The 26,523-nt window shown below is 41.9% G+C and overlaps 1 protein-coding gene across 1 annotated transcript in view; it reads left to right on the forward strand.

The window, feature by feature from the left end:
* Window positions 1–26,523, forward strand: part of SYNE2 (spectrin repeat containing nuclear envelope protein 2) — a 503,718-nt gene that overhangs the window by 238,153 nt on the left and 239,042 nt on the right. Inside the window, 6 exon segments of the mRNA XM_089687495.1 lie at window positions 4,419–4,571; window positions 12,801–13,039; window positions 14,976–16,920; window positions 16,922–17,050; window positions 22,675–22,997; window positions 25,232–25,376. Coding sequence (XP_089543621.1) covers window positions 4,419–4,571; window positions 12,801–13,039; window positions 14,976–16,920; window positions 16,922–17,050; window positions 22,675–22,997; window positions 25,232–25,376 — 2,934 coding nt within the window.

The following is a 26,523-nucleotide window of genomic DNA, read 5'->3' on the forward strand; positions in this document are numbered from 1 at the left end:
TTTCCTGGAGAAATATCAAGGGTGCCAACAATTTCGGCCATGACTGTATTAGAACAATACAGATCTTTCTGGATATAAGAAACTTTCTGAGCGATAATTTAAACACGTGTTTATAAAACAAAGATGAGCCACTACAAAGAGTATAGAGATGATCCTCCTGTGCTACCTTCCTACCCCAGGTGACCCCAAAAAGGACCAAACAAAGTGGTCGCAGACACCTAATTATTCTAAATAGTGACAAATAATAAAAGGTAACAGGATGAAATAGTGAAACTTTTATGAGTTAAATGCAAGGAATTTTAAAATAAATTTGTGTTAGTTTTCCCCAGGCCTGGGTTGGGACAAAAAAATAGGCCTGGGCATTTTAGACTGCACTGCACTGAGCTTGGGGGCCCTTCCCTTGGAACCCAGTGTCCAAACGCCAGGGCCCAGTCACAAGTGTGATCTTTGCCACCCTGGTAGCTCCGCCACTGATGTCAGTAGCTTTTTATGTTTATTTCATTTTATTATTTTTGACCATTTTTATGTTTTTTTTTTGTTTGTTTTTTTCTTTACAATTTTTTATTTTTTACAATCTTTTTTAGGAGCCCCGTTGAGGGCTTTGGTGAGATATCAGGACAGACCTCTGACATCTCACCTTTGAGACAGAGAAAAGAGATTGAGGACACAGCCCTCAATCTCCATCTTTGCAGCACAGAATGAATGGACAGGAATAGCGCTGTACAGATCTCCCCATTAATTTGTAAACTCAGTTTACTTTTGCTTCAGTTATGAATCAGCAAAGTCAGTGATCAGTACTGACCACTGACAGTCCATTCAGACAAGTAAGGGGCCAGTAAATACACGATGCCAAACTGATATGGGCCATTTCCCTGTTCTCCATCCTGACAAATCCCTGCAGCAGTCGACAGGAGAGGGGAACCCTGCAGGGAAGGAGGTGAGGCTGGGAGAGAGCACAGAAGGACTAGAAGAGAGGACAGGGGCCTGGGGGCAGCAGAAAGAAGATGGATAGGAGGGGCGGCATAAAGAGGGAACGATCCGTCCATTTTTCTCCTGTAGCCATTGAATGCTTGCAGGGCGGAGAAGCGGGCATTCAGTGGTGGCAGGAGGAAAATGTATGGATCGGTTCCTTTATATGCCGCCCCTCCTATCTAGGAGGCCCAGGCCTACTGGACAAATGCCTTGTGTGCCCTATGGTCAGTCTGGGCCTAGTTTTCACACTCGTACAGAGGATGCCATCACTGGACAAAAAAATACATCAATATATGTCAGAAGTAAAGTTATTTAGTCATATAAGATAATATAAAAATTTAATGAAAACCTTCAATATAGGATGACTAGAGTTCACCAGGAAGCTGCCTGGCTCATCTTCTATATGCAGTTCTCTTGCAATTTGTTAAACTTTTACGGGTATGCATGGCTGGCTCACCATTTTTTTTTTTTTTTTAATTTACTGTGAAAAAAATATTATATTCTATATTGTTACATGGGATGCAAATATATAAGTTTTAGGTTTTTATAATGTAATTTGTTTAATCTTTGGGCTGCTGAAGGTGAGATTTAAGTAAGTATAATTTTATGGTAACATAGTGTTCTCATGAAACATTCCATGTAACATGCTGCCTATTAATGTCTTGTCACCCTACAGAGTGGAAGCAGCCTGTGTTTGAGCAGCGTGTAAAGTCACTAGTATCCACCACTATGGCTTTAACCGTGACTAAGGGCAATATACAAAAAATGAAATATGAGTGCCAATCACCCTCCCCCTCCCCATAGCATAGTTTTAATATCTGTTGATCCCTCCGGTAGATCACTTATTTATCTACTTCCTTTACCAGTGTGGTAATACTGACCATTCTGCAGTGAAAGGTCATAGTATCATTGTCCACTGGGCAGGACCGTCTTATATGGAAATATAAATTAAAATGGCCTTTAAGTAAGCGACAAGCAAATTAAAGCAGAATTTGACAGCTTTTCCTGTTAAAGCAAGTGAAAAAAAATCATGTATCTACTGACATAATCAGTGGGTAATAAAACTGTTATAGGAGGACTCAGAAAAACAATCAATAATCTGTAAACGCTATCAACAGACTGCATCCTGTATGTCATTTTGATTTTGCCCATAGTTCACTGTGACTCTTTTTGCTGAATTCCAAGGCTTCATGCACACTGGAGCTTTTATAAATTCTTTTCTCCTGGAAGGAAAAAAGCAGCTTCAAAAATGCTCATTTAGGTGCGTCAAGCACTTGGGTGTATATTTGATTGGCCAGAATATTAATTCTGGCCATTAAAATGAAAAAAACACTCAAACAAAAAATGTGCCTAGTGCTTCGACTTCTGTAAACACCTATAGTGTGCATGGACACACAGGCTAACATGGAAGGGTGTTTAGAGGAAGAGAAAAAAAAAAAGCTCACACTCCTGTAAAAGCAGCATTTTTGAGCTCAAGTGTGCATGAGGCATAACTCTGTCTCAACTGTATTGGAGGGACAGATATGCTATAAAGGTAGGAACAGTATTGTTTTTGATGTGTCCACCTGGTCCGATCAGTCCATGGTGATTTAGTTTGCATTCACACTAATCTTTTCTTGCTGGAAGTACAGCAAAATACCTTTTATTTATTACAGGCACTTATATAGCACCGTCAATTTACACAGTGCTTTACATATATATTGTACATTCACATTAGTCCCTAACCCTCAAGGGGCGTACAAACTAAGGTCCCTAACTCACATTCATACATACACATACTAGGGCCAATTTAGACAGGATCCAATTAACCTACCAGCATGTCCCAGGCAGGCACAGGGAGAACATGCAAACTCCAGGCAGGTGGTGCCATGGTTGGGATTCAAACCAACGACCTTAGTACTGCCAGGTGGGATTGCTAACCATTTAGCCACTGTGCTGTCATCACATTGTTGCTGGCCCAAATCTCCCACTTTAGGATAGTAGGAAGAAAAAACAAGTAAAGACATCACTGTTCCTTCAGAGCTTCTTTTAACAGGAAGAACTAATAATTTGTGAGATATTGTGCATCCTTTACCACTCATTAATCTTCCCCCTTTGCCAAGGACAGCTGCCTACCACAATACTTAACTTCAGCCCCAAACCTGCATTCTTCACTGTGGCCTGGCCCCACAAAGCATTTGCAAGATAAAAGTCCTGGCCAAATCGGGCTCCTACTGCGTATGCACTCTGCCCAGCCCATTTATTCCAAAGGCTGGAGCAGCACTTCTGTGGATGCCTTGAAGTCACCATGAGTAAGGATCATTCCTATAGGAATGAATCGCCTCAGTGGTATTCATATCCAGTAGTAGCTAGGCATGCCTGGGACTTTTTTCTGCAAAGGCTTTGTAGCATTGCACAGTGAGGAACTCGGGAACAGAGCCGAAGGTAAGTATTTTAGTAGATTGGGTGGGGTATCATAAAGGGCACCTAAGTGGCCATAAATGTCCTAAACAAATGCTCCTGTCTCTCTGTGCACTATAGCACACGTGTGTTCACAAAAAAAAAAGAAAGTGTAATGATCATCATTCATAGAGCTGTTTTTGAATTGTTTGCATTGACCAGTTTATGGAGTAACAAGAAGGGCTGGAAGGCTTCCTACTGCGAAGTAACACTTTGCTTTAAATTAGAATGGATTCATTATTCAGAATTTCCTTACTAAAAAGCAACTTGGGATTTTCAAGGTAGTATTAGAAGTCAACATTTTAGATTGGTTAGGGAACTGTTTTAAAGGTCAGTGTACTTGAAAAGGGTATTTTATATTCAGTTTTATAGGTGAAGCCTAGTTAGCCCCTGGCTTTTTCTTGAATGCTCTAAAGCTAAGATCATCCTACCATAATTCCCACCTCCTGTCTGTGTGCAAGTGTCTGATGTTCTCCCCATAATTGCATGATCCTGCTCTTCCTGCTGCATTCTCCATAATATAAAATAAATTAAAAACCTGACATCGAGATTGGGATCTTCTCTTAACAGCCACAGCAGTATAGACCTAGAAACTCCAGCGTGGATAAATCAGCAATAAAAGGAAATAACACACTCAAGCAGGCCATGAACGAGTTGAAAAACTAACAAAATTTGTGTCAATCGTTGTTTTTTTTTTTGTTTTTTTGTTTTTTTGCATTATTAGTGTGCTATCTGCGACATGTGATTTTTGTGCCGCAATCGAAAGTGCTGGATCTTTTTTTTTAGAATACCAAAACAACTGGTGGCACAATTGTTAGGCTATTTTTGTTTTTCACCTCCTCTATGGGCGGCTTAAGATGAGCTTTGCCTTTAACATGCAAATTTGATACCTAAAAGCTCCAGACTTTATTTTTTTTTCCATCTGCATCATCATTTGTTGGTCAATATTGCTTACATAAACTAAATGGGTGTATCCTGTATTTGCATGTTTCTCTATCCTTCTACAGGTACTTTGTGTACGAGAAGATAATAAAACTGAGTCTGAATTGAATCCAGAAGGATTGCACATGGAAATGTTGGAGAGAGCAATCAACAGTTTTAGGAAAAATCCACCTAAATTAGATGTGACTGAATTGGAGCAGCACATTGAAGAAATCGAGGTAAACAGCATTTTAAACTTGGAAATATGTGTTTCATTTTTTGTTATAAGATTATCTTTAATTCACTGTTCAACAAATTTTTATTTTTTGCCAGTTTTGGAAACAAAAGGATCCATTTCTTAATGAATTTCACATTCTGAGTTCAAATATAACAATGAAATTTGTCAATTGGCTCTAGTTTTTCTGTAAACGGAAGGTTTTCTACTATAGGCGTAATGACTACATAATGCACAATAATTATATAGATAGATGTCTTTCCACAAATATAAAGCAAGTGATATTGACTACATAACAAAGCCTAAATGGCATAATATATTGCATAGGATTCCCAAGAAAAATTATAGCCATAAGCTAAGTTGAATCATTTTAATACTTAGGATTCTCACTAGTTTTGTCTTCAGTTTGTGTCAATTTTGCTTCTCTTGGCTTTTCTCTTGTATTCGAGGAAAGGGCTATCTCTTACAACTGCACGTGACTACACGCTTCAGGTTCTTCCTCACTTGACTCAACCACGAAGGATTCTGGTGCTTTAGGAATTGGTAGCCCCTCTCCATGAGGAACTGGACGTATTGCCGATGGAATATTTGGATAGTGCACAGATAACTTTTTCTTCTTATTTAGCCCTTTTACAATTGGAGGCACCATACAAAAGTAACAATTACTAACATGATCTGTTGGCTCTCTCCAAATCATTGGCACAGCGAAAGGCATAGATGCTTTTTTTCCATTCAACCATTGCTCCAGTGCCGTCCCACAAGAATTGCAGCATATATGTGGTGCCCAGCTCTTGTCCTGGTCTCCTATCTTGCAGCCAAAATACAAGTTGTAGGCTTTCTTAATCATTCCTGTTATCCTCCTTTTTTGTGAGATAAACGTTATTTCACCGCAGATATAGCAGAAATTATCTGCTTTATTCACACAAGTTCGAGGCATTACTGAGTAGCCTATATAAGCATAAAACGAAATGTAAAGACGCTGTCGAACTACAATCAGCTACAGATACTGCAGCTTTTATGCAGTGAAGTGATGCAATTAAAGGCTAATATTGCATCATCTCAGTATACATGCAATTTTCTATTGGTCACCAGTATCAATTGCGCAATATGCAGCTGAAATTGCATCATAATTTTGAATGGCTTACGTCATTAGATGGGTGAATATATCATGGAAACTAGAGCCAATCAACATTTTTTTAGGGTCATTTTTGTTTTCAGCACCCCAAAATTATGTAAGATTAGCTAATTTTATGCCCAAAACTTTTTACCTGTTGAACAGTTTTATGTATACTTTTTAACCAGTCGGCTCAGCTGTCTTACTGTACCACCATTTTAGAGATCAGCCAAAATGATGGTAGAAGCCAATGACCTCTGTATATAAAGGCAAAAGGAGATATTTATTTTGCATCCCTTTGTAACTGTGATGCAAAGCTTGTTCATGTGAAGGATAAGCTTGAGAGGAAACACATGGTTGGCTGATGTTATCTATTAGATGCTGTTCTTGGCTTATTTGGGTGATTTACGTAAATCACTGGATCGCAGGTTGTGAAACTGGTGTTGATCCCTTTAACCCCTTCACACCGACATGTAACAAATATGTGGCCTCACAGAACTGGGCTTTTTTCCGTGGCGCCGCATATTTCCCTTCCTGTCTTTGTGCAGGGAGCGGTCCGCACAGTGCGCTCCCATCACAAAGACCGGGGGTGTCACTGAGAGCCCCGTTCTAATGATCAGGACCTGGGACTCCCGATTCCGGGTCACATGATCGCTGTGATAGCCTCTAATTGTCACTGTACAGCCCACCCCCCTTGTTTTTTTTTTCTTTCTCTATAAATGGAGGAGAATTACATTGTATCTCTCTCTCTCTTCTTGTATAGAGGGGGAAAAAACTGTTTAAAAAAAAAAAAAAAGATAAATATTTAAAAATAAAAGAAAGAAATCGCTAGGTCAAGGTTTGATCTAATTCAGTGCCAAGATTAGTGTTTGGGTTAAGGTCAGGGTCAAAGGTTAGGATTTTTTTTTTTTTTAAATTGGGGTCAGTGTGTTTTAGGTAAAAAACAAATCAAAAACCAAAATGTGCACTATTTTTTCTGGGCTGTTCTGTGGGTACAAACAAATAACATACACCTATATGGTATTGCTGCGATCGCCAAGAGCTGGAAAATTTATTTTGGGTTGTTCTTTGGTGGTAGCTTATGGTAGCAACAAGAAACACACAGCTAAATTAAAAAAAAAAGATTTTTTTTTTTTACTATTTTGGGCCTGTTTTCCTTTGACAATAAAAAAATCAGGAGATATCCATTACCATTTGCCACCAAATGAAAGCCCAATTTGTCCTGAAAAAAAACAAGGTATGGATGTACAAAGTAGTTGTGATGATATGTATGGTTTTTCTAACACATGTCAAAGTTTCAAGATTGTGATTAGGCGTTAAGATTAGTTTTACCCTTAGGCATGAAGGGGTTAATGAAAAGCATTCATACATTAATTGCTGTTTTAAGATCCTTCTTTAAAGGAGATCTCTTTATTTGCTGCTTTTTATACAAACCTACATAGTAACAGTGGAGTAGCACTGTTTTTGGATGGTATGTCTTTGCAATTATTTAGATGCAGTGAACAGGGCAAAGCTGAGCATCCCTGGGATTATCACTGCCTATCCAACCACCATCCATGGGCACTTCAACCCTTTGGTGAACAGAGGCTGTTGAAACCCAGTTGCCCAGATAGTATTTTTGTTTTTATATACATTGGGTTTGTAGATCACATATAGATATACTGTACATTAAGGTTTTGGTAGATATCTATATATATCAATGCTGGCAGCAATCGAGGGGAATTGAGTTGTTTTTCTTGTGATTTAAAGATAGGTGTGGTAGCGTGGGGTACACTCACCTTTTTTTTGCAATTTATAGAGTTGAACGTAATTAAAGAAAAGTATCATATAGTACTCATATCTTGCATAGCATTACAGGTTCCTGAAGAGAAAACTGCAAGTATAGGACATGGAAAGAGATTGACAAACATACAGATATTAAGCTATATAAAAAAGTACTATGAAAGCTCAGAGTTTGTAACTGTACCGTACTTTATAATGGGTAGCAATGAAGGTTGCATTGCTCAATTTAGTATTTCTTCCAGCCTTCAATTTTTTTACTATAATAGAGGGGAGGAGAAGGAACTCGAGCAAGCTCTGCAAAAAGGAAGAATTGGGGGGGGGTTGGAGATGAAAAGTTTTTTTTATTTATGTTGTTAACTTTTATTTTTTACCATTGTATTTCTTTCTCTAATGGACAGTAAGTGACCGAGAAAGAAAGACACTGATAGCTGTTTGTTATCAAGTCTTGTGATCACCAGCCATCTGCTGATTAGTTTTTCTTAGATTGTAAGCTCCAAGGATCAGGGCCCTCCTATCCCTCTTGTATTGCACTGTACTGTTGCTGTATTGTCGCCCTTTATATTGTAAAGCACTGAACAAACTGTTGGCTCTATATAAATCCTGTATAATAATAATAGTTTGATCATGCTTAAAGACTGGTAGCTAGCAGTGACTTGCTGTGCAAGCTTCTGGCCATCAAAATGAAATTGGAATTATTACATTACATTACATTGAGTTTATATAGCGCCAAAGGGTTTGCTCAGCGCTGTACAATAGAGGGGGGGACAATACATGAAACATTACAGCAACTACAAACAGCACACGAGGGGTTATAGGGCCCTACTCTTTCGAGCTTACAATCTAGGAGGGAGGGGGTAGTGGTACAGGAGGAAGTGGCTGTGGGGGATGGAGTGGTAGGAGGAATGAAGGAGAGCAGCAGTTAGGTGAGGGTGGGGTAGGCTTCCCTGAAGAGGTGGGTTTTCAGGGAGCGCCTGAAGGTGAGGAGGGAAGGTGACAATCTGATGGATTGGGGTAGTGAGTTCCAGAGGATGGGGGAGGACCTGGAGAAGTCTTGCAGACGTGCGTGTGAGGAGGAGACCAGGGAGCAAGGTAGAAGGAGGTCCTGTGAAGAGCGAAGGGTACGGGTAGGGTGGTACTTGGGAATCAGGTTGGTGAGGTAGTTAGGGGCAGTGTTGTGAATGGCTTTGTAGGTCAGAGTGAGTAGTTTGAATTTGATGCGTTGGGCGATAGGGAGCCAGTGGAGGGAGAGGCAGAGGGGGGTGGTGAGGTGGATGAGTCTAGCCGCTGAGTTGAGGATGGTCTGAAGCGGGGAGAGCCTGCACTGGGGTAGGCCGGTGAGGAGGGAGTTGCAGTAGTCAAGGCGTGAGATAATCAGGGAGTGCACAAGTAGTTTAGTGGTGTCTGGGGTAAGGAAGGAGCGTATTTTGGCGATATTGCGGAGGTGGAGTCTGCATGTGTTTGTGAGTGATTTGACATGAGGTTGGAAGGAGAGGTTAGAGTCCAGAATGACTCCAAGGACTTTGGCTTGCGGGGCGGGATTGATGGTGGTGATGTTAGTAGTGATGGATAGGATGGGGGGGGGGGGGGCGCGGGCAGGAGGGAAGACGAGAAGCTCGGTTTTGGAGAGGTTGAGTTTGAGGAAATGGAGCGACATCCAGTCAGAGATGTCGTTTAGGAGGTGAGTGATGCGGGCGGAGAAAGTGGAGGTGAGGTGAGGCGTGGAGAGGTAAATTTGAGTGTCATCAGCATAGAGATGGTAGTTGAAGCCGTGGGAGTGTATGAGTTTGCCAAGGGAGGAGGTGTAGATGGAGAAGAGAAGGGGTCCAAGGACAGAGCCCTGGGGGACCCCAACAGAGAGGGGGAGTGAGGGGGAGGTGGCACCATTGTAGGTGACACTGAAGGAGCGTCGGGATAGGTACGAGGAGAACCAGGAGAGAGCGGTGTCTCTGATGCCAAGGGAGAGTAGTTTATTAAGGAGGAGGGGGTGGTCAACTGTGTCGAAGGCCGCGGAGAGGTCCAGGAGGAGGAGGACAGAGTAGTCGCCTTTGGCTATGAAAGCTAACCATATAAGATTAGATCTCAAAACGTGACCTGCCGACTATCCACATAGTGATCTTAATGTCATTTTAACCATCTTGTGAATGTGACACCTGCTTTGTAAAAGACTAAAAAATCTCTGTGCGCTGCCACAAAACTAAATAAGAATAAGAAACATCTAAAGCTGCTGCAAACACCAAAAATGTGTCACCACATCAAAAAGAAGCTAAAAAATATAAAAATGGTGTCGCTCTTCTTCTTTCAAACTTGCTTAATGACGTTCAGTAAATCTATGTTACTAATATGCAACAATAAATGTTATGTGATAGTAAATTATACATACAAATGTACAATACACCCTTGTATTTGTGCAATACTCCCAAAAGAACCAAATGTATTATACAAATAATAAACAATACACCTAAATGTATAAAAGTCCCAAAAAATTGTGAACCAGCTTGATTCTGAAAAACTGATCCTGTTCCCGTGCTCCTATCATCCACATACAGTATGTGCCTCTATCAATGTTCCACAATTATTAATGTGCTCCAACGCCATGCAAAATGGTTTCTCACCTCACCAATAGACCTATATAAATATTATCAGGTCTATATGTGCTTAATCCGATGTGTCTGATTTCTCCTCTGCTTGCAAAAAAACTGGCAGGACCCTTTCAATTCATAGCCATCCCTCAGGCTATAGCGAAGACCTAATACTCAAAAAAGAAAAGGCCTTTGATAGTGTAGTTATTATATTACCAATTTGGATATTAAAATGTATAAAACCTCACTCGCATACAAATAAGAGTCAATCTCTCTCAGAACACTATGATGTAACCTCGGGTTTTGGCTGTGGACCAGAAGTGACGTCACCTGACTGACGCTTTGCATCATATGCTCACGTGACTTCTTCAGGGAAAATCTTTTCTCCATTTTCTCCAAAAACCATTATTCTTTGCTCCATCTCAGCAATTTTTTTCATAGTTTGAGAAATATTAGTAAGCAATATTAAATGTTTCCATTCTTACAATTGTTGCAAGCGGGGCTCGAATCTCTTACATTGTTAGCATTTAGTGAGGAGTTCAGAGCGTGCTCAAAGACATAGTTATACGTCTGCATTAGTAAGCAGTAAAAGACAACTATTTTCACCAGCCAAGAAGATATTTTTCTGTCCACTAGTTTGAGTCTGCATCAAACTGCTTCTCTCACAGCACAAATGGGAAGAAATACAAAAGCAGCTTAGAACCACGAGTTGCAGTTTAGAATGTCAAATACAGGTGAGAAGGAGGTCAAAGCAGATCAAACGCACCTGTGAATGCACATTTGTGGCCTCCTACAATTCCGATTTTTGAACCTTTCCTATGCCTGATGAATATTATGAGTCATTTCTTTTAGTAGGGCGTTTTTCCAGCAGGCACTTGGTGGAGCTCGGTTCCCCACCACCTCTGACTCAGGCCCTCTGCCCTCTGCTCCCTGCTCACCATTATCACTTAAGCACAGAAGTCCAAATTCTGTATTTATAAGTAACAGCTTGTCTCCCAGTGGCTCCCACAGATCTGATCTCTTGAATGCAATAGGGGGACAAGTGAGATGCAGGGGTGCAGTGCTGTCATGGGTGGGAGGGGGGACAGCTCGTGGTAGGTTGCATCCTCTGTGATCTCATTTTTTTTCCCCTGGTGCTCTGATGCTGAAGCTCCCGCTAGAACTCCTTGCAAGTGAGAGAAGCAGAGCTACCTACAGTGTTCTGGGAGGTACTATAATTGGTTGGGTGCGTCAGCCTAATACAGAAACAGAAGTAAGACACATGGAAGATGGTGCAGCTTTTAAGGAGGGGGGAGAAGATGAGGGCAGTGGGGGGGGGGGGGTTGTGTGCAGAGGTCAGAGCTGAGGAGGGGTCAAAGTGAGATGTGGATGAGAGATGCAGATGTTAGCAGCTGTGGAAGAGTGCTGAAATCTGCACTGTTTGTAGCGCACTCCAAAAAATCTGCACTCTGTAGGGATCGCACCTTTGTACTTTGCACTCTGAGTGTAGCGCACCCATGGACTCTGCACTCTGTGTGTATGTGTAGTGCACACCTGAACTCTGCAAGTAGCACACCCCTGGACCCTGCACTCTGTATATATGTGTAGTGCACCCCTGAACTCTGCAAGTAGCACACCCCTGAACTCTGCAAGTAGCACACCCCTGGACCCTGCACTCTGTATATATGTGTAGTGCACACCTGAACTCTGCAAGTAGCACACCCCTGGACCCTGCATTCTGTGTGTGTGTAGCACACCCCTGGACTCTGCACTCTGTGTGTATGTGTAGTGCACACCTGAACTCTGCAAGTAGCACACCCCTGGACCCTGCACTCTCTGTGTATGTGTAGTGCACACCTGAACTCTGCAAGTAGCACACCCCTGGACCCTGCACCCTTTGTGTATGTGTAGTGCACACCTGAACTCTGCAAGTAGCACACCCCTGGACCCTGCATTCTGTGTGTGTGTGTAGCACACCCCTGGACCCTGCATTCTGTGTGTGTGTGTAGCACACCCCTGGACCCTGCATTCTGTGTGTGTGTGTAGCACACCCCTGGACCCTGCACTCTCTGTGTATGTGTAGTGCACACCTGAACTCTGCAAGTAGCACACCCCTGGACCCTGCACTCTGTGTGTATGTGTAGTGCACACCTGAACTCTGCAAGTAGCACACCCCTGAACCATGCATTCTGTGTATATGTGTAGTGCACACCTGAACTCTGCAAGTAGCACACCCCTGGACCCTGCACTCTGTGTGTATGTGTAGTGCACACCTGAACTCTGCACGTAGCACACCCCTGGACCCTGCACTCTGTGTGTATGTGTAGTGCACACCTGAACTCTGCACGTAGCACACCCCTGGACCCTGCACTCTGTGTGTAGTGGACCCTTGAACTTTCCAACTATGTGTGTAATGCCCCTTTAAGACCCTCCCTGCTGTTTGATTTGGTTTGGTAATTGTGGGTGGGGGGGGGGGGGGGGGGTTGGGGCATAGTTGAGTTCCTGCACCTATTCTCTGAGGGAAAAAAAAAAGCCCTGTGTTTTGGGGACAAATAGTTTTAAGACATTTCCTGTTCTTACAGAGCTATCATTTTTTTTTCCAAATGACAAATCAGTGTTACAACCAGTATTTTACTTCTCCGAAGTAATCTTTTTTTTTTTTTTTTTTTTTTTTTTTTTTATTCTGTAAGGAGGCTTTAGTTTTCCTGTTAACAAGTCTATAGATACTTCATAAATAGGTTTTATTTCATATTTTTTTTCCTTTCATTTTCCACTTTAGAAGCTTCATAATGACATCTCGCGAATAAGGTCTCAGGAGTCTGCTGTTCAGAAAACCGATGGAGATAGCCGAGGCTCTGAATTTGTACTGTCAAAGTGTGAGGATCTGCTGAATGAAGTGGCCATATTGAGAGATGAAAAGAAAACGTTATGCCAAGCCCTAAAGAGCTTCCACGTTGCTTTATGTGCTGCTAGACAGACATATGAAATATTGTGTAAGGAGAAGGAAAGTCTGAAAATGTAAGTTGTCATGTCCTACATGTGTTGTGTATCTGAGGAAAAACTATTTAATATGACCAAAATACTGTACTCTGATGTTGAGTTGTTCAACTCTGCTTATCATTAACAATCGCCCACTGCAAGAACTGGTACATACCCAAAGCTTAAACTAAACGCACAGCTTTTTATTTATTTTTTTTATTTCTTTTTTAGTTTTGGAAAACGTGCAAAGGGTTTAAAACACCTGTCAGTTTTTATTGCTGTCTGTGCCTCGTTAGGGAGATTTATTCTCTCAAGTTGTCCTGTTTATTGTTCTCAACGAAAGTGAAACTAAAAGAAAATCTCACGTTATGAGATGACATCAGAGCACTAATAGAAGGGAAGTCTTCCAGTTGGGACACTACTTGTGAACCTGGCAAAACAGTGATTCCCCTTACTTTGGAGAGATTTTCTCTCACTTCCTGTTTTGGCTATGGGACAGGAAGTGAATGAAAATCATCCCAATGAGACACAGATGGCAGAAAACTGAAGGGGTTATAACCCTCCCTTTATCCAAAATGAAATAAAAAGTTTTTCCTTTAGTTACACCTTAAACTAGCAATACTTGTGTTATAACCTGATGACTTGAAAATGTTATTGTTGGTAGTTGGGTGGCTAAACTTGTTAATTATGTCAAGCAAAGCAAAGTAAAACTACTGTACTTTTAGAAACATCAATCACTATATTGGCATAAAACAAGTCTTGCTTTAAGTTACCAGCTTTCTTGGTGCGTCTATGACCAACATATGCTTAATTGCGAATAGTCTTGAGGTTTGAATTTGGGTCCAACTCAAATTTAACCATATTTTCAGAGTTAATATTTAGTGGAATTTTTCTAGTTTGAATTTTGAATTGCTTTGAAGTTAATTAGGGTTTTTATTTTCGTCTTTGCAACCACCCAAATGCCATGGGAAAGACCCCACATCCCCCAACTGAGTGATCTTTTGTATTGCTTCAAAACAGCAAAAGGTGAACATAAGAAATGATTTCCCATTGTCTTCACCGCAAGTTCAAAATTTGAGTTCGGTATTTTTTTTCCTAAATTTGCAAAATTTGGGTTTAATTATTCACTAGTTGGCATTTTAATGAATCCTGCAGTAAATCTGTTAAATTATTTAAAGAAGAATTCCTGGAATTACTCTTGAAAATAACAGCAAGAGATGAGGGTAAATTGTTATTTCTTAACTCTCTACTGTTCTGTCCAAGAAGCATATCTGCTGAAATTGGGATATTTCTTGTTCCTGCTATTTTATGAATAGAATCAGTCATTACAATAGTTGCCCTAGAGATTTCTATTGCAATGACTAAGGCAGGCCATAGATGACGCAATGTTCTTTCCTGCAACCACGGGTTGCAGGAAAGAAAATCGCTGGCATCCCTCCCGCAGAGATGGTGTTCTCCCAGTGGAGGGGACTTAGGGAGCCATCTCTGCCAGGAGAACACCGATTATTGTTAGCAGCTATTGCTGGTGACAATAGTCTCATGCTGAAAATCCTACATGCTGGTTGTACCCAAGTCAGTCAAATCCCTACTGAACATGGCTCGAACCATCTATGGCCCGCTTTATTCCTCTGAAGAAAAAAAAAAATCAGGGTTCAGTACCAGTTTTAAGAAAGCTGAATCGCTGGGCAGGACAGAGTTAAGTGTGACTAATGCTTTTCACTTGTCCCCCACTGTCTTTATCAGATATAACTCCTGGAGCTCTCTTTTAAATATAAATCAACTTGTACTGTGTCTAAGTGTTTTATTCGCAATAATCCCTTACTAAGAAAAAATACACAGATTCTGTATAACTAAATAAACAAACAATACTTTATATAAAACATTGTATGAAAAATAGTAAATTGATATTTTATTTGATTCTGAAGCTTTGCTGTCTTCAAGACATTAAATTCAGATCTTTTTTTGTTCATTCCAGTGCACCCACTGAAAGCCATATAAGTCAGCTGGACAAAATAAAACATTTCCTTGATAAAATGGAAAAGGAAAAAGTTAACTTGCATGTCCTGAAGGCAGAACAGACGAATATTGGTCACTTAGGGATATCAAGCAAAGACGAGGATAGAATAGAAACCAAAGTGAGTCAAATAGAAGATCTGTGGGAACAGATTGAGTTCAACGTTTATAGAGAATGTGACCGCCTTACCAAAGAAGCTGAAGAGTTAGCAGTTCTTAAGGGTAAAGTAGATGATGTTCGGAGCATCATTCAGGTCCAGCAAAACCTGCTTGATCAGCCCTCTCCTTCTCCAGAAAATGTCCTTAATGCTTCATTGGGCCTTTTTGCAGAGATGCAAGCCATTAAATATTGGTTTAACTTGCTAAGAAATACGTGTGATGTGCAGATGAAAAGAACATGGGGCAGAATTGAGCGCCAAGACCTGGAAAACTCATTGGATAGCTTGCAAAAAGAGCTGGAAAATCTTGAAGAACGCGTGAAAGACCGTCAACTTACTCGGTGTCAGACACCAGATGCGTTCTTGGAACAGTGCCCATCTCTAAAACATTTATTCAGTTCACTCTTGTGGGTGAAGAAATCACAAGACAAGTGTTCCTCAGAAAAAGGTGTTGCACTTCTCCTGGGAGATGTAGAGCTGCAGAACACAACTTACAAAAAAGTGCAAAAAGAAATACTGGACAGAAAGTCTGTTGTAGACTCTGCCATTGGAGAGTCAAAGCACATCTCTGCAAGCTTTGATAGAGCCATGTCCAAAGACTTTAGCTCTTTCTTACAACAATTGCAGGAATTATATCAGGAGCAGATTATACAATCAACTTCAAGATTACAGCAGTTGGAGACAGGACGGGAAAAGAGGAAAGCGCTATTTTCAGAAATTGAAAAGCTCAAAGAATTACTGCAGAGTCTAGAGAAAGAAGCAACTCCAGTCAAAAGAGGAATATTTACTGCAACAGAACTATGTGAACAGCTGAATTGCTTAAAGGCCAAAACCACAGAAATGAAGGAAATTGAAGGTCTTGTCTTGACACTTCTCAGAAACAGCCAGAGCTATCACGGTGAGCTAAAAAGCTCTGAGCAGTTATATTTAAATGACATATTAAGAAGTCTTAAGTTGAAGGCAAAAAGAATACGAAGATTAGAGGAAAAGACATTTTGTTACACCAAAAAATTGCTAAGTATTTGTACCGAGTTTCAAGAAAGATTGACCTCCCTCCATCGAAATTTGAATGCTTTGCAGCCCATTGAGCCAACGATGGACAAAGAGGCTTTGGTACTGGAGGCTTTTGAAAAGAAATTACAACTTTCCCAAAATGCTGTCGCATCATCTAAAGATCACTTGTCTCAGATATTGAGATATAAGGACTTGTTCAAGGATAACAGGCTTCACTGGGATGATTTAACCATTGGTGACTTACAGAAGAAATGTTTAAGCTTTACAGAGAGAAGTGGTCACTCAGAACATAGTGGACCAGAGCAAGGACATTACCAAGAGCTGTTGGAAAAAATCAGAACAATAGTTTGTTCCCTACAAAGAGAGTCTGAAACTATTGCAGCTTCTTTTGATATTATAGCTGCTCAAGTGTCATGTAAAAAAATAAAGAAAATAAGTGTTTTAATTGCAGAGGCACTGGGTTGGTTGTGCTCGGAACAGGCTAATAATGTGGACTCTCTCAGAGATGAAGAAAAGTCATTAATTGCTTTAGCAGAAAATATGGATCGATCATACGAAGCACTTAGCCAGCTTGTAGCTGATTACTACAAGAGGCCAAAACATTCTCAACATCAAGTGAAGCAAGCTTTGGGCACTTTAAATAGAATTGTTAGAGAGCTGCAGGAGCCATTTGTTAATGAGCTGGATGAGAACGAACTGCAAGAGAGGTTACTGAGACTTGAAGCTCTTGGAGAAAATAAGCAAAGCAGAGGTACAAAGTGTATCATTGGTGTCATCACCTTCATCTACTGATGACCTCAGCAAATATCGTCAGGAAGTAGAGAATACTGGCCAACAAATTGAGACGAGGCTTCCAGAACACATTGTAAGTAGTGGTATATTTCATCTCCTTTGATCAATGTGTGAGCTGTCTTTGACAACCTAAACAATTGCTTATAAACTTTACACAAACCCTTCCATTGAGAATCTTCTTTAAAAGTGGACTTCTACCTAAAGCTGAACTCAAGCAAACCTCTAAATACACAGATGAAATACATAATGTATATGAAAGGTGTTTTACCTGCCAATAAATGTGTAATTCTGGCCATCCAGCACTGAGATTAAGGCCCTTTCCAATCTGTTTACTTAGAGGGGAATCTGCTGATGGCTGGTCTGTCTCCATTTATGTAGAACGGACAGACACAGCCGGCTGTCAGATGTAAACGGACTGTTTACACCCGACTGCCATCTAATCCCTTAGACGTATAGGGAAAGGATCCCCATCCATCTGTTTTTAGCAGATCGGATCAGATTGGATATAGGGGGGTGTACACTTTCACATATCAGTTTCACATCCGCTGCTCTATAGAAGAGAATGGAGGGTCTGATTGGGTCTGCCTAAAAACTGACAGGCAGACCCAATTGGTTTGTCCGAGTGAAAGGGGCCAAACACAGCACCACAACACCACGCAGTGAAGGAGCTGCATAATAGTGACAAGGTCATCCCTCTGCTTTCCCCTCCTGTCAGTAAGTTACTGGTCAGCATATTTACATGCTGCACACGATTGGCTGCTGTATAGGAGTTTTATATTACCTGCATTTAACACTTTTTTTGTTTAATGTTTAATTCTATCTATCTAGGGTTAAGCTTTAAAGAGATCTTGTCACCATCTAAAAAAAAAAAATCCAGGTCAAGCACAGTAAAAGGCAGGTATTTTAAATGCATACTTGCAGCATTTTTCCTTTCCATTATTATTATTATTATACAGTATTTATAAAGCGCCAATAGTTCGCTCAGCGCTGTACATTACAAAGGGGGACAGAACATGTGACAGAACAATACCAATACAATGCAAAACATGAGGGGATCGAGGGCCCTGCTCTTTCGAGCTTACAATCTAGGAGGGAGAGGGTGGTGGCACAGGAGGAGATAGCTGTGGGGGATGGAGTGGTAGGAAGAGTGGAGGAGGTCGGCAAGTTAGCAGGGGGTGGGGTAGGCTTCCCTGAAGAGATGGGTTTTCAGGGTGCGCCTAAAGGAGAGTAGAGTAGGTGATAATCTGATGGGTTGGGGCAGGGAGTTCCAGAGGATGGGTGACACCCTGGAGAAGTCCTGGAGGCGGGCATGGGAGGAGGAGACCAGGGAACTAGAGAGAAGGAGGTCTTGTGAGGAGCGGAGTGTGCGTGCTGGGCGGTACTTGGATATTAGGTCAGTGATGTAGTTCGGGGCAGTATGGTGGACAGCTTTGTACGTCAGTGTTAGGATTTTGAATTTGATCCGTTGCGCAATCGGAAGCCAGTGGAGGGATTGGCAGAGGGGGGTGGCGGAGACAGAGCGGTTGGAAAGGTGAATGAGTCTGGCAGCCGTATTTAGGATCGACTGAAGCAGGGATAGCCAGCGGCGAGGCAGGCCAGTGAGGAGGGAGTGTCAGTAGTCGAGTCGTGATATGATGAGGGAGTGGATGAGCTGTTTAGTGGTTTCTGGGGTTAGGAACATGCGTATTTTGGCGATGTTGCGGAGGTGGAGTCTGCATGAGTTTGTTAAAGATTGGACTTGGGGTTGAAAGGATAGGTTGGAGTCCAGAATTACACCAAGTACTCTGGCCTGCAGGGCAGGTTTGATGGTAGCGTTGTTGGATGTGACGGAGAAGTCAATGGGGGGTGGTGTCCGGGCTGGGGGGAAGACAAGAAACTCAGTTTTGGAGAGGTTCAATTTAAGGAAGTGGAGTGACATCCAGTCTGATATGTCGCTCAGTAGGTGTGTGATTCGGGCTGAGACCAAGGGGGTGAGGTGGGGGGTTGAGAGATAGATTTGTGTGTCGTCGGCATAGAGGTGGTAGTTGAAGCCGTGAGAGTGTATGAGTTGGCCAAGGGAGGAGGTATAGATGGAGAAGAGAAGGGGCCCGAGGACAGAGCCTTGAGGGACCCCAACAGAGAGGGGGAGTGAGGGGGAGGTGGTAGCATTATAGGTAACGCTGAAGGAGCGTTGTGACAGGTAGGATGAGAGCCAGGAGAGAGCAGAATCTCTGAGGCTGAGGGAGTGTAGTTTTTTGAGGAGGAGGGGGTGGTCGACTGTGTCGAAGGCCGCAGAGAGGTCAAGGAGTAGGAGCACTGAATAGTGGCCATTAGCTTTGGCGGTTAGCAGGTCGTTGGAGAGTTTGAGTAAGGCAGTTTCGGTGGAGTGTAGGGGACGGAAGCCGGACTGTAGGGGATCGAGGAGGTTGTTGAGGTGAGAGCATAGGCGGGTGTAGACTAGGCGCTTGTGGAGTTTAGATGTAAATGGGAGCAGGGAGATGGGTCTGAGGTTGTTCGGGTCATTGGGGTCCAGGGAGGGCTTTTTAAGTATGGGGGTGATGTGTGCATGTTTCAGAGGGGAGGGGAATGTGCCGGAGGAGAGGGAGAGATTGAAGATGTGGGTGAAGGAGCGTAGGATGGAGGGGGAAGGAGGTCGTAGGAGTTGTGAGGGGATAGGGTCGAGGGGGCAGGTGGTGAGCAGGGCATCAGAGAGGATCTTGGAGACTTCCTCGATGGTAGTAAGGTCAAAGGTGCGGAGTGTTGGGGGAGCTTCAGTATGAAGAATGTATGGTGGGGTGGGAGAGGAGGTCAGAGCAGTGGTAGGGCCGTGGGAGAGGGGTGATGAGGGGGTAGCTGAGTGAGGGTGAAGGGGGTTGGAGAGAGTTTGAGAAGCGACGAAGTCCCTGCGGGTTATGTCGAGGGGGGATGAGGGGGTAGCTGTGTGAGAGGGGACGGGTTGAGAGGGCGTGTGAGTTGCGGCAATGTCCTTGCGAATTGTGTCAATCTTGTTTTTGAAGTGACTGGCAATCTCAAGGGCAGTGAGTGAGGTGCTGGGTGGAGGTGGGGGTGGAGAGAGTAGAGAGTTGAAGGCGGAGAAGAGTCGGCGAGGATTGGAGGAGAGGGCCTTGATGAGGGTCAAGAAGTAGGCCTGTTTGGCAGCATGGAGGGAGGAGGTGTAGGTGTGGAAGGCAGATTTGTAGCGGGTGAAGGCTTGTTGGGATTTGGTTTTGCTCCATAGTCGCTCCAGGGCACGACTGTGTCGTTTGAGGGTTTTGGTGTGATCAGTCTGCCAGGGCTGGAGCGGTCGGGGTCTGATGTTGCGTCATAAATATTTCTATTAACTTGCTTTGTGCTTCCAAGCATTCTAGAGATTTGACAATACAGAAAGTGTAAATTCCCTAACATAGCCCTTGTATGCCATAGCTCTCTTCTTCTAGGAGTGTCTGTGCTGGCCCAGCTCCTTCATGCCTCTCCCACCTCCCTCCATAACCTTTAATATAGCAGCTGGGAAGGGACTTCACCTAAGTGCTACTGTTGATACATCATCTGCTACATCGTTGCTAGTGCTGTCAACCTTTGTTTCTTGGCATTGTTCCTGTGATCATGAATCAGGACGGCACCGACATGTAGGTGGAGGGGCTATAGATCTTCAGCACTCACCTGGAACGGTCTGTTTGTCTTTCTAACATCATACCCAAAATGGCAATGTATACTGTGTATGTGTGTGTATATATATATATATATATATATATATATATATATATATATATATATATATATTCAGACGTTTTCACAGGTAAGTCCCATGCCTGAAATATTACATGGTGTTAAATGTCCATACTGTATAATTTTATGGGAAGATTGTTGAAATGGGATATTCTGGTGACAGGGTCTTCTTTAAAGTTTAGATATCTATCCAACTGATGCATATTCAATAAATGTGTGTCATGCACTCTAAATCCAGACACCTCAAAACATCTGCTATTGCCTTTATTCAACAGAAAAGCTCCTTGCCGTGCCCCTCTCTATTATAAATTTAATCCACTCATGGTTGACTGTTCATCGGGGACCTGCCGAATTTCGATCCATCTATGGGTAGGCTGATTGTACTGAAGCCGATCTATCCATAAACTTCTGTACAGCCAGCCTTTTTATCATTTGATCATTGTATTCTGATGGCTGGGAAACCTCCTGTTGTCTAAATACAATAGCACGGCCGGAGGGATTCCCCCATCAACATTGACTGTGTTGATGGGGGAATCAAACAATTTTCAATCCTTCATCCCATGGTTGAAAGAAAAAAAAAAAAGAAGCCTAGTGTATAGCCTGCTTCAGGCAACTTGTGTTTTCAGAAGGATTGCTCAGTAATTGCAGCCTACATATTTCCTATCAAACAAAAACCTAAATACCTGTGCTAACGAGATAAATCATATACAATGAAAAAAAAAACTCATATATACAGTTAAACAAATATATGTTGCTGCTGTTCATAAAGTGAAAACACCTTAAATAATGAATAATCAATAATATAGCACAAACAAATTATTTTAAATGTGATAAAATCTAAAGTCCCAAACAAACAGTGCTTCAATGAAAAAAAATTATTTTGTGTCCAAACAAGAAGTGTTCTATAAGTGGCGTCACCTCACAGTGCTCCACAATCATCTTCTAATACACTCCACACTCACCAGATTTGATGAACATAGGTCTTTGATAATGCCCTGGAGGAGGGGCGAAACGCGTCAATGTAATTTCTGGTTTCTGCCCGACCTTTGTCACGTCCGGGGAGTGGAGCGCACACTGTGAGCGGTGCTCCAGAGCCATTTCCTTGCCTATTAACAGTATATTGATGTGGGGATCGTGGAATATTGTTCAGGTTAAAGCTTTACATTTTTTGCATACAAGTGAGTGCAATATATATCTGAATATTGCTTATTAAAGGGGTGTTAGAGTTACACTATATGTGTCCCTTTTGTTTCTTATACTTTTTTTGCATGCATGTAGACCATGTCTAAGTACTGAGGAAGTATATTAAATTCGGTGTGTGCCTATCTAATCCCCCGGTTTACATATATGCAGCTGTGCGGGCCGCGTTTTGCATGAGAGCCCATTCATTTGAATGGACTCCCGTGCCCGTGACATGCAGGGAAGAAGTCCCTGCACTTCTTTGGAAAACGCAGCCCGTACGGGAACCTCGGTTCCCAGTATGGTTGCGTTTTCCAGTGCGGGCGGTGTGCCATTAGAATTAATGGCACCCGCCTGTGGGTCCGCATTTCTCTGTGTGGGTGGTGCGGCTGCATGGATTTTTGTGCGGATCTGCAGTGGCACCACCTGCACAGATGTGAACCTAGGGTGAGTCCTAGTTATGCCCGAGAACACACTTCACCCGATTTAAGCCTGTTTGACTCTTGAGCCATACAAGCTAGAAGTCCATCGAATCTGGTGAGTGTATTAGAAGGTGATCGTGGAACCCTGTGGGGTGTCTCCGCTTATAGAACACTTCTTGTTTGGACACAAAAGATATTTGTTTGATTGAAGCACTGGTTGCTTGGGACTTTGGATTTTGTCACATTTAAAATAATTTGTTTGCTCTGTATTATTGATTATACATATTTCCTGTGTCTAGGTTTTCTTCCAAGATAAATAACTTAATAAACATAGCTATGAATGTGTTTTTATCTTATTAAAATAATGTGTTTTGCATTTTTATTTTTAAAGAATATCACCAAAGAGACTGTTAATATCCTTCAGAACATGCAGAAAGCCATTGCCAATGTAGCTGAACTTTTCAAACAATATGAAGAAAAGTTGCACAAGGATCATTTTGCTCTGAGCAGCCCAGAAGAAGAAATCCAGGTCCTAGATTCCAAAGAAGAAGAGATAAATGCTGCCATAGCCAAAATTCAGAATATCGCTGATCAGCTGAAATCCATTTGTAGTACAGAAAATCAGAGAGGTTTGGATGATGTTTTAAAACAAATCAGCAACAAGAACCATGAATTAGCAGGAATACGGGAAAGAAAACAATCCATATTGGCCAGGTTGGTACTTGCATACTAAGCCACCTAAAATAAGATGCTGAAATAAATGTCATCCACTAGCTGAAAATGTTTACGTTAACTGTTTATATTTTATTGAAATAGTTAGGGGGGGGCACTGGGGAATTGCTGTAATGTAGATTTAAAAAATAGCAGTTCTTTTTGCTTACCTCTTCTCTTCACCATAGTGCCAGCTGGTAGGAGTGAAAACCATTCAGCCTTCCTTAGTCCTCATGCACACGGGACGTTTTGATAACGCTGCTAACGTTAGCTGTGTAACTGGCGTTTTGCCGTGTTTAGCGGAGTTTTCCCATGTTTGCGGTTTTTAGCGTGTTTTCTTTTTACCCCTCAAAAATTTGGGGGGGGGGGGCAAAAAAACCTTCAAAAATGGCGGTTTGCTACGTTTTTCAGTGTTAGAGTGTTTTTACAGCTAAAAAACTCCTCTAGAAATCCACTAGTCCTGGGGGTTTTTTCCAGCCAAAAAACGCCCCAGCCAAAAAAATGTTGATCATAGTCTGTGTGCACGGACACATAGGATAACCTGCTTGGGGGATTACTAGCTGTAGAAAAAAAACGCCAAAATCAGCCGCTGTAAAAATGTCAAGTGTACATGAGGACTTATTATCCAGCTTCCTGCGTTTCTAATCAGTGTAAAATTGGAAACAGGAAAAGCTGTGCCCTATTGGTTTTAAGTTGGTGATTTTTTAAAATATTTTCTTAGAAAAAAACTTACACAGTCTGAAATGTGTTATAAAGTACTTTTTTGATATATTGCCAAGTGTAAATCTGGCCACCTTCTTACAAATCTGAATGTGCAATTCGCTTAAAGTGGACCTTTCATTAATTTTCAAAGTCTGCATAATGCCTTCCAAATGTGACAACATACAGCAACAGTACCAATTTCCAAAAATGTTTATCTCTAAAAGGAAGTTCCACAGCTCCAGTGACTTTGCCTAAGCTGAGATGATATAGTCAGTCTGCTTCAGGCAGAAGAAAGCAGGTGGCTATATACAGTTTGGATTTTGGCCAATTCCTGTTGAATCAGCCGACATTTGAGCTGTGGGGTGGCCCTGTCAGCACCCCTCTATTTGACAAGACAGCTGAATACAGTAGCAAGCGAATGGGATTCCTCTTCCCTGCTGTTTAGTGTAGATGGAGGAATCAAACAATTCTCTTGTTCAACCTGGGGGAGCTGATTGATAAATCTGATTATGTATGGTCAGCTTTGGTCTTCTCTCCTGCAGTGATCAGACTGCAAAATGTGTTATTGTGTATAAAGTCACAATAAGCTGTAGCAGGGTCTGATCTGTTTCCCATATTTGTAATCACATTCAAGATCTGCACAGACCCCAATATTTACTCAACTGTGTTATTTGTGGGTTAGCATCTCAGTCCAGCAAGTATATCCTGACCTGAATGAGGTCTGAACAAAATTATCCCCATCCTTTTGCAAAGTAAAGTAGATGAAAGCTTTGTCAGGAAGGGTAATAAATACCTTTTAGCAGTTAAGCTGACCGTATTGTACAAAGTTCAGTTTTTGTTTTTTTTTTAACCAGTGCAGCGGGCTGAACGGGAAAAAAACAAACAGATTCCCCCATCCACATATTCGATGTGGAAGGGGAATCCTCCCCACCGTGTGGCTATATTCTGACAGAGGGACTCCCCTGCCATCAGAATGCACTGATCAACAGTGCAGATAATTGGTTGCAAGCGTTGATTAAATGGAAATTTTTCTAGCAAGTCCATTCATGAGTAGTCGATCAATAGATCAACTTTTCATAAACAGGAACAACCATAGATGGATTGAAATTTGTGTGGATGCGGGAATCCTCCCCACCATGTGGCTATATTCTGACAGAAGGACTCCCCTGCCATCAGAATGCACTGATCAACACAGCAGATGATTGGTTGCAAGCTCTGATCAAATGGGAAATTTTTCTAGCAGGGCCATTCATGAGTAGTCAATCGATAGATCAACTTTTCATGAGCAGGAACAGCCATAGATGCGTTTGAAATTTGGTTGGTTCCTGCTGAAATAGCCAAATATAGTTCCATGTACGGTCAGCTTTACACTGACACATTACTTAGCGTGCATTTCACATAAAAACATATATCTGAGGTTAGACACAGGTAGGATCTCTTCCTTTGTAGTTGGTGTTTTTGTGTAGGTACTATATAAACAACTATACTTTATGCAAAGTTGCTTGCTCGTGGTATTAATTGTGTTAATTCTATAGCTATGAGGAGAAATATCAGTTATTCAAGAATAAGAAGCAGAAGATATTGGAAGGACTGGAGGAAATGGAAGTTGTTATTGGAGATTCCTTCCTTCAGAAGCCAACATCATATAAAGCAGCACTGGAACAATGGGAGAAAAGCAAGGTAGGGTTCATGAATTAAAGGCACTGTGCACGTTCAAATATTTTTGTTTTAACTAGATATTAGTGTAGTTATATTCCCTGTGTTTGTTTCCCTTACCTTGTACAACCCGATTCCAAAAAAGTTGGGACACTGTGTAAAATCTACATAAAAACCATATGCATTGACTTGCAAATCTCATAAACCCATATTTTACTCACCAAAAATAGATAACATATCAAATGTTTAACCACCTTCCGCCGGCCAGATAAGGTAATGATGGGAGGGCGGCGGTTCTTTCGTTCTGGGAGGACGTCATATGACGCTGCGGTCGGTGATGCGCTGTGTCCCTGGGACACAGCCGATCACTGTAAAGAGCTGATGACGTTGGCTCTGTCATGTGATCAACTGTGTCCAATCTGTGGCCACCCCCCATGAGCTAATCTAAATTTATAGGAAGATGGTCAAATGAGCACTCTTCTCCGCCCCAATTAGGAACTGATAAGGATCACATGAATAGGGAGGGATGTTTCTCAAACACAGACCAGACACAGGCCACAGTCATAATAAGGGTGCAACAAGAGGTGAGAACTAATCAACATAGACAAAATATATATACACTATTTGTTCTGAAATTAACAGGAGTCTGTGTTGTTGCAGTTTAGAGTGGAGAGAGCAGTTAGCAGCATTCATTTCTTCCACTATGTACAGGTTGCATTCTGGAAACTGGTAGATTATTGTTCAGTATTAGGTTTTGTGTCCAGGGATACCAAGCACAGGGTATTTCGTATAGGACTGCCACCCTGGAGCTACCTGACTTCTATCTCCCTTTTTGTATGTGTTAGCTTAGTCATGTATGACCTTGATTTGTTCGGTATGATATTCACCATTCAAATATATACCCAATACGGTAGTAAAATAGGAAAAAAAAAAGTTTCTTGCTGCAAGGGTATGTCACAATATGCTAGTATGCACTGCATTCTAGCAAATTATGAAAGACTTGCCCTAACACAAACCCTCCAGCTGCGTGCTGTCACCACTGTCAGGGCATTCATATTCATCTCATCCTTCTGGGATCGTGGCCTGTGGCTGCTTGAATGGCCGAGCTGCCGATGACATCACTCCCACGCATGTGCATGGGAGTTTCGGCCACGGCACACAACTCTGAAGA

This window comes from Staurois parvus, unplaced genomic scaffold (genome assembly GCF_062004578.1).
Source record: "Staurois parvus isolate SC_StPar_1 unplaced genomic scaffold, SC_StPar_1.0 ptg000426l, whole genome shotgun sequence".
Classification (NCBI taxonomy): domain Eukaryota; kingdom Metazoa; phylum Chordata; class Amphibia; order Anura; family Ranidae; genus Staurois; species Staurois parvus.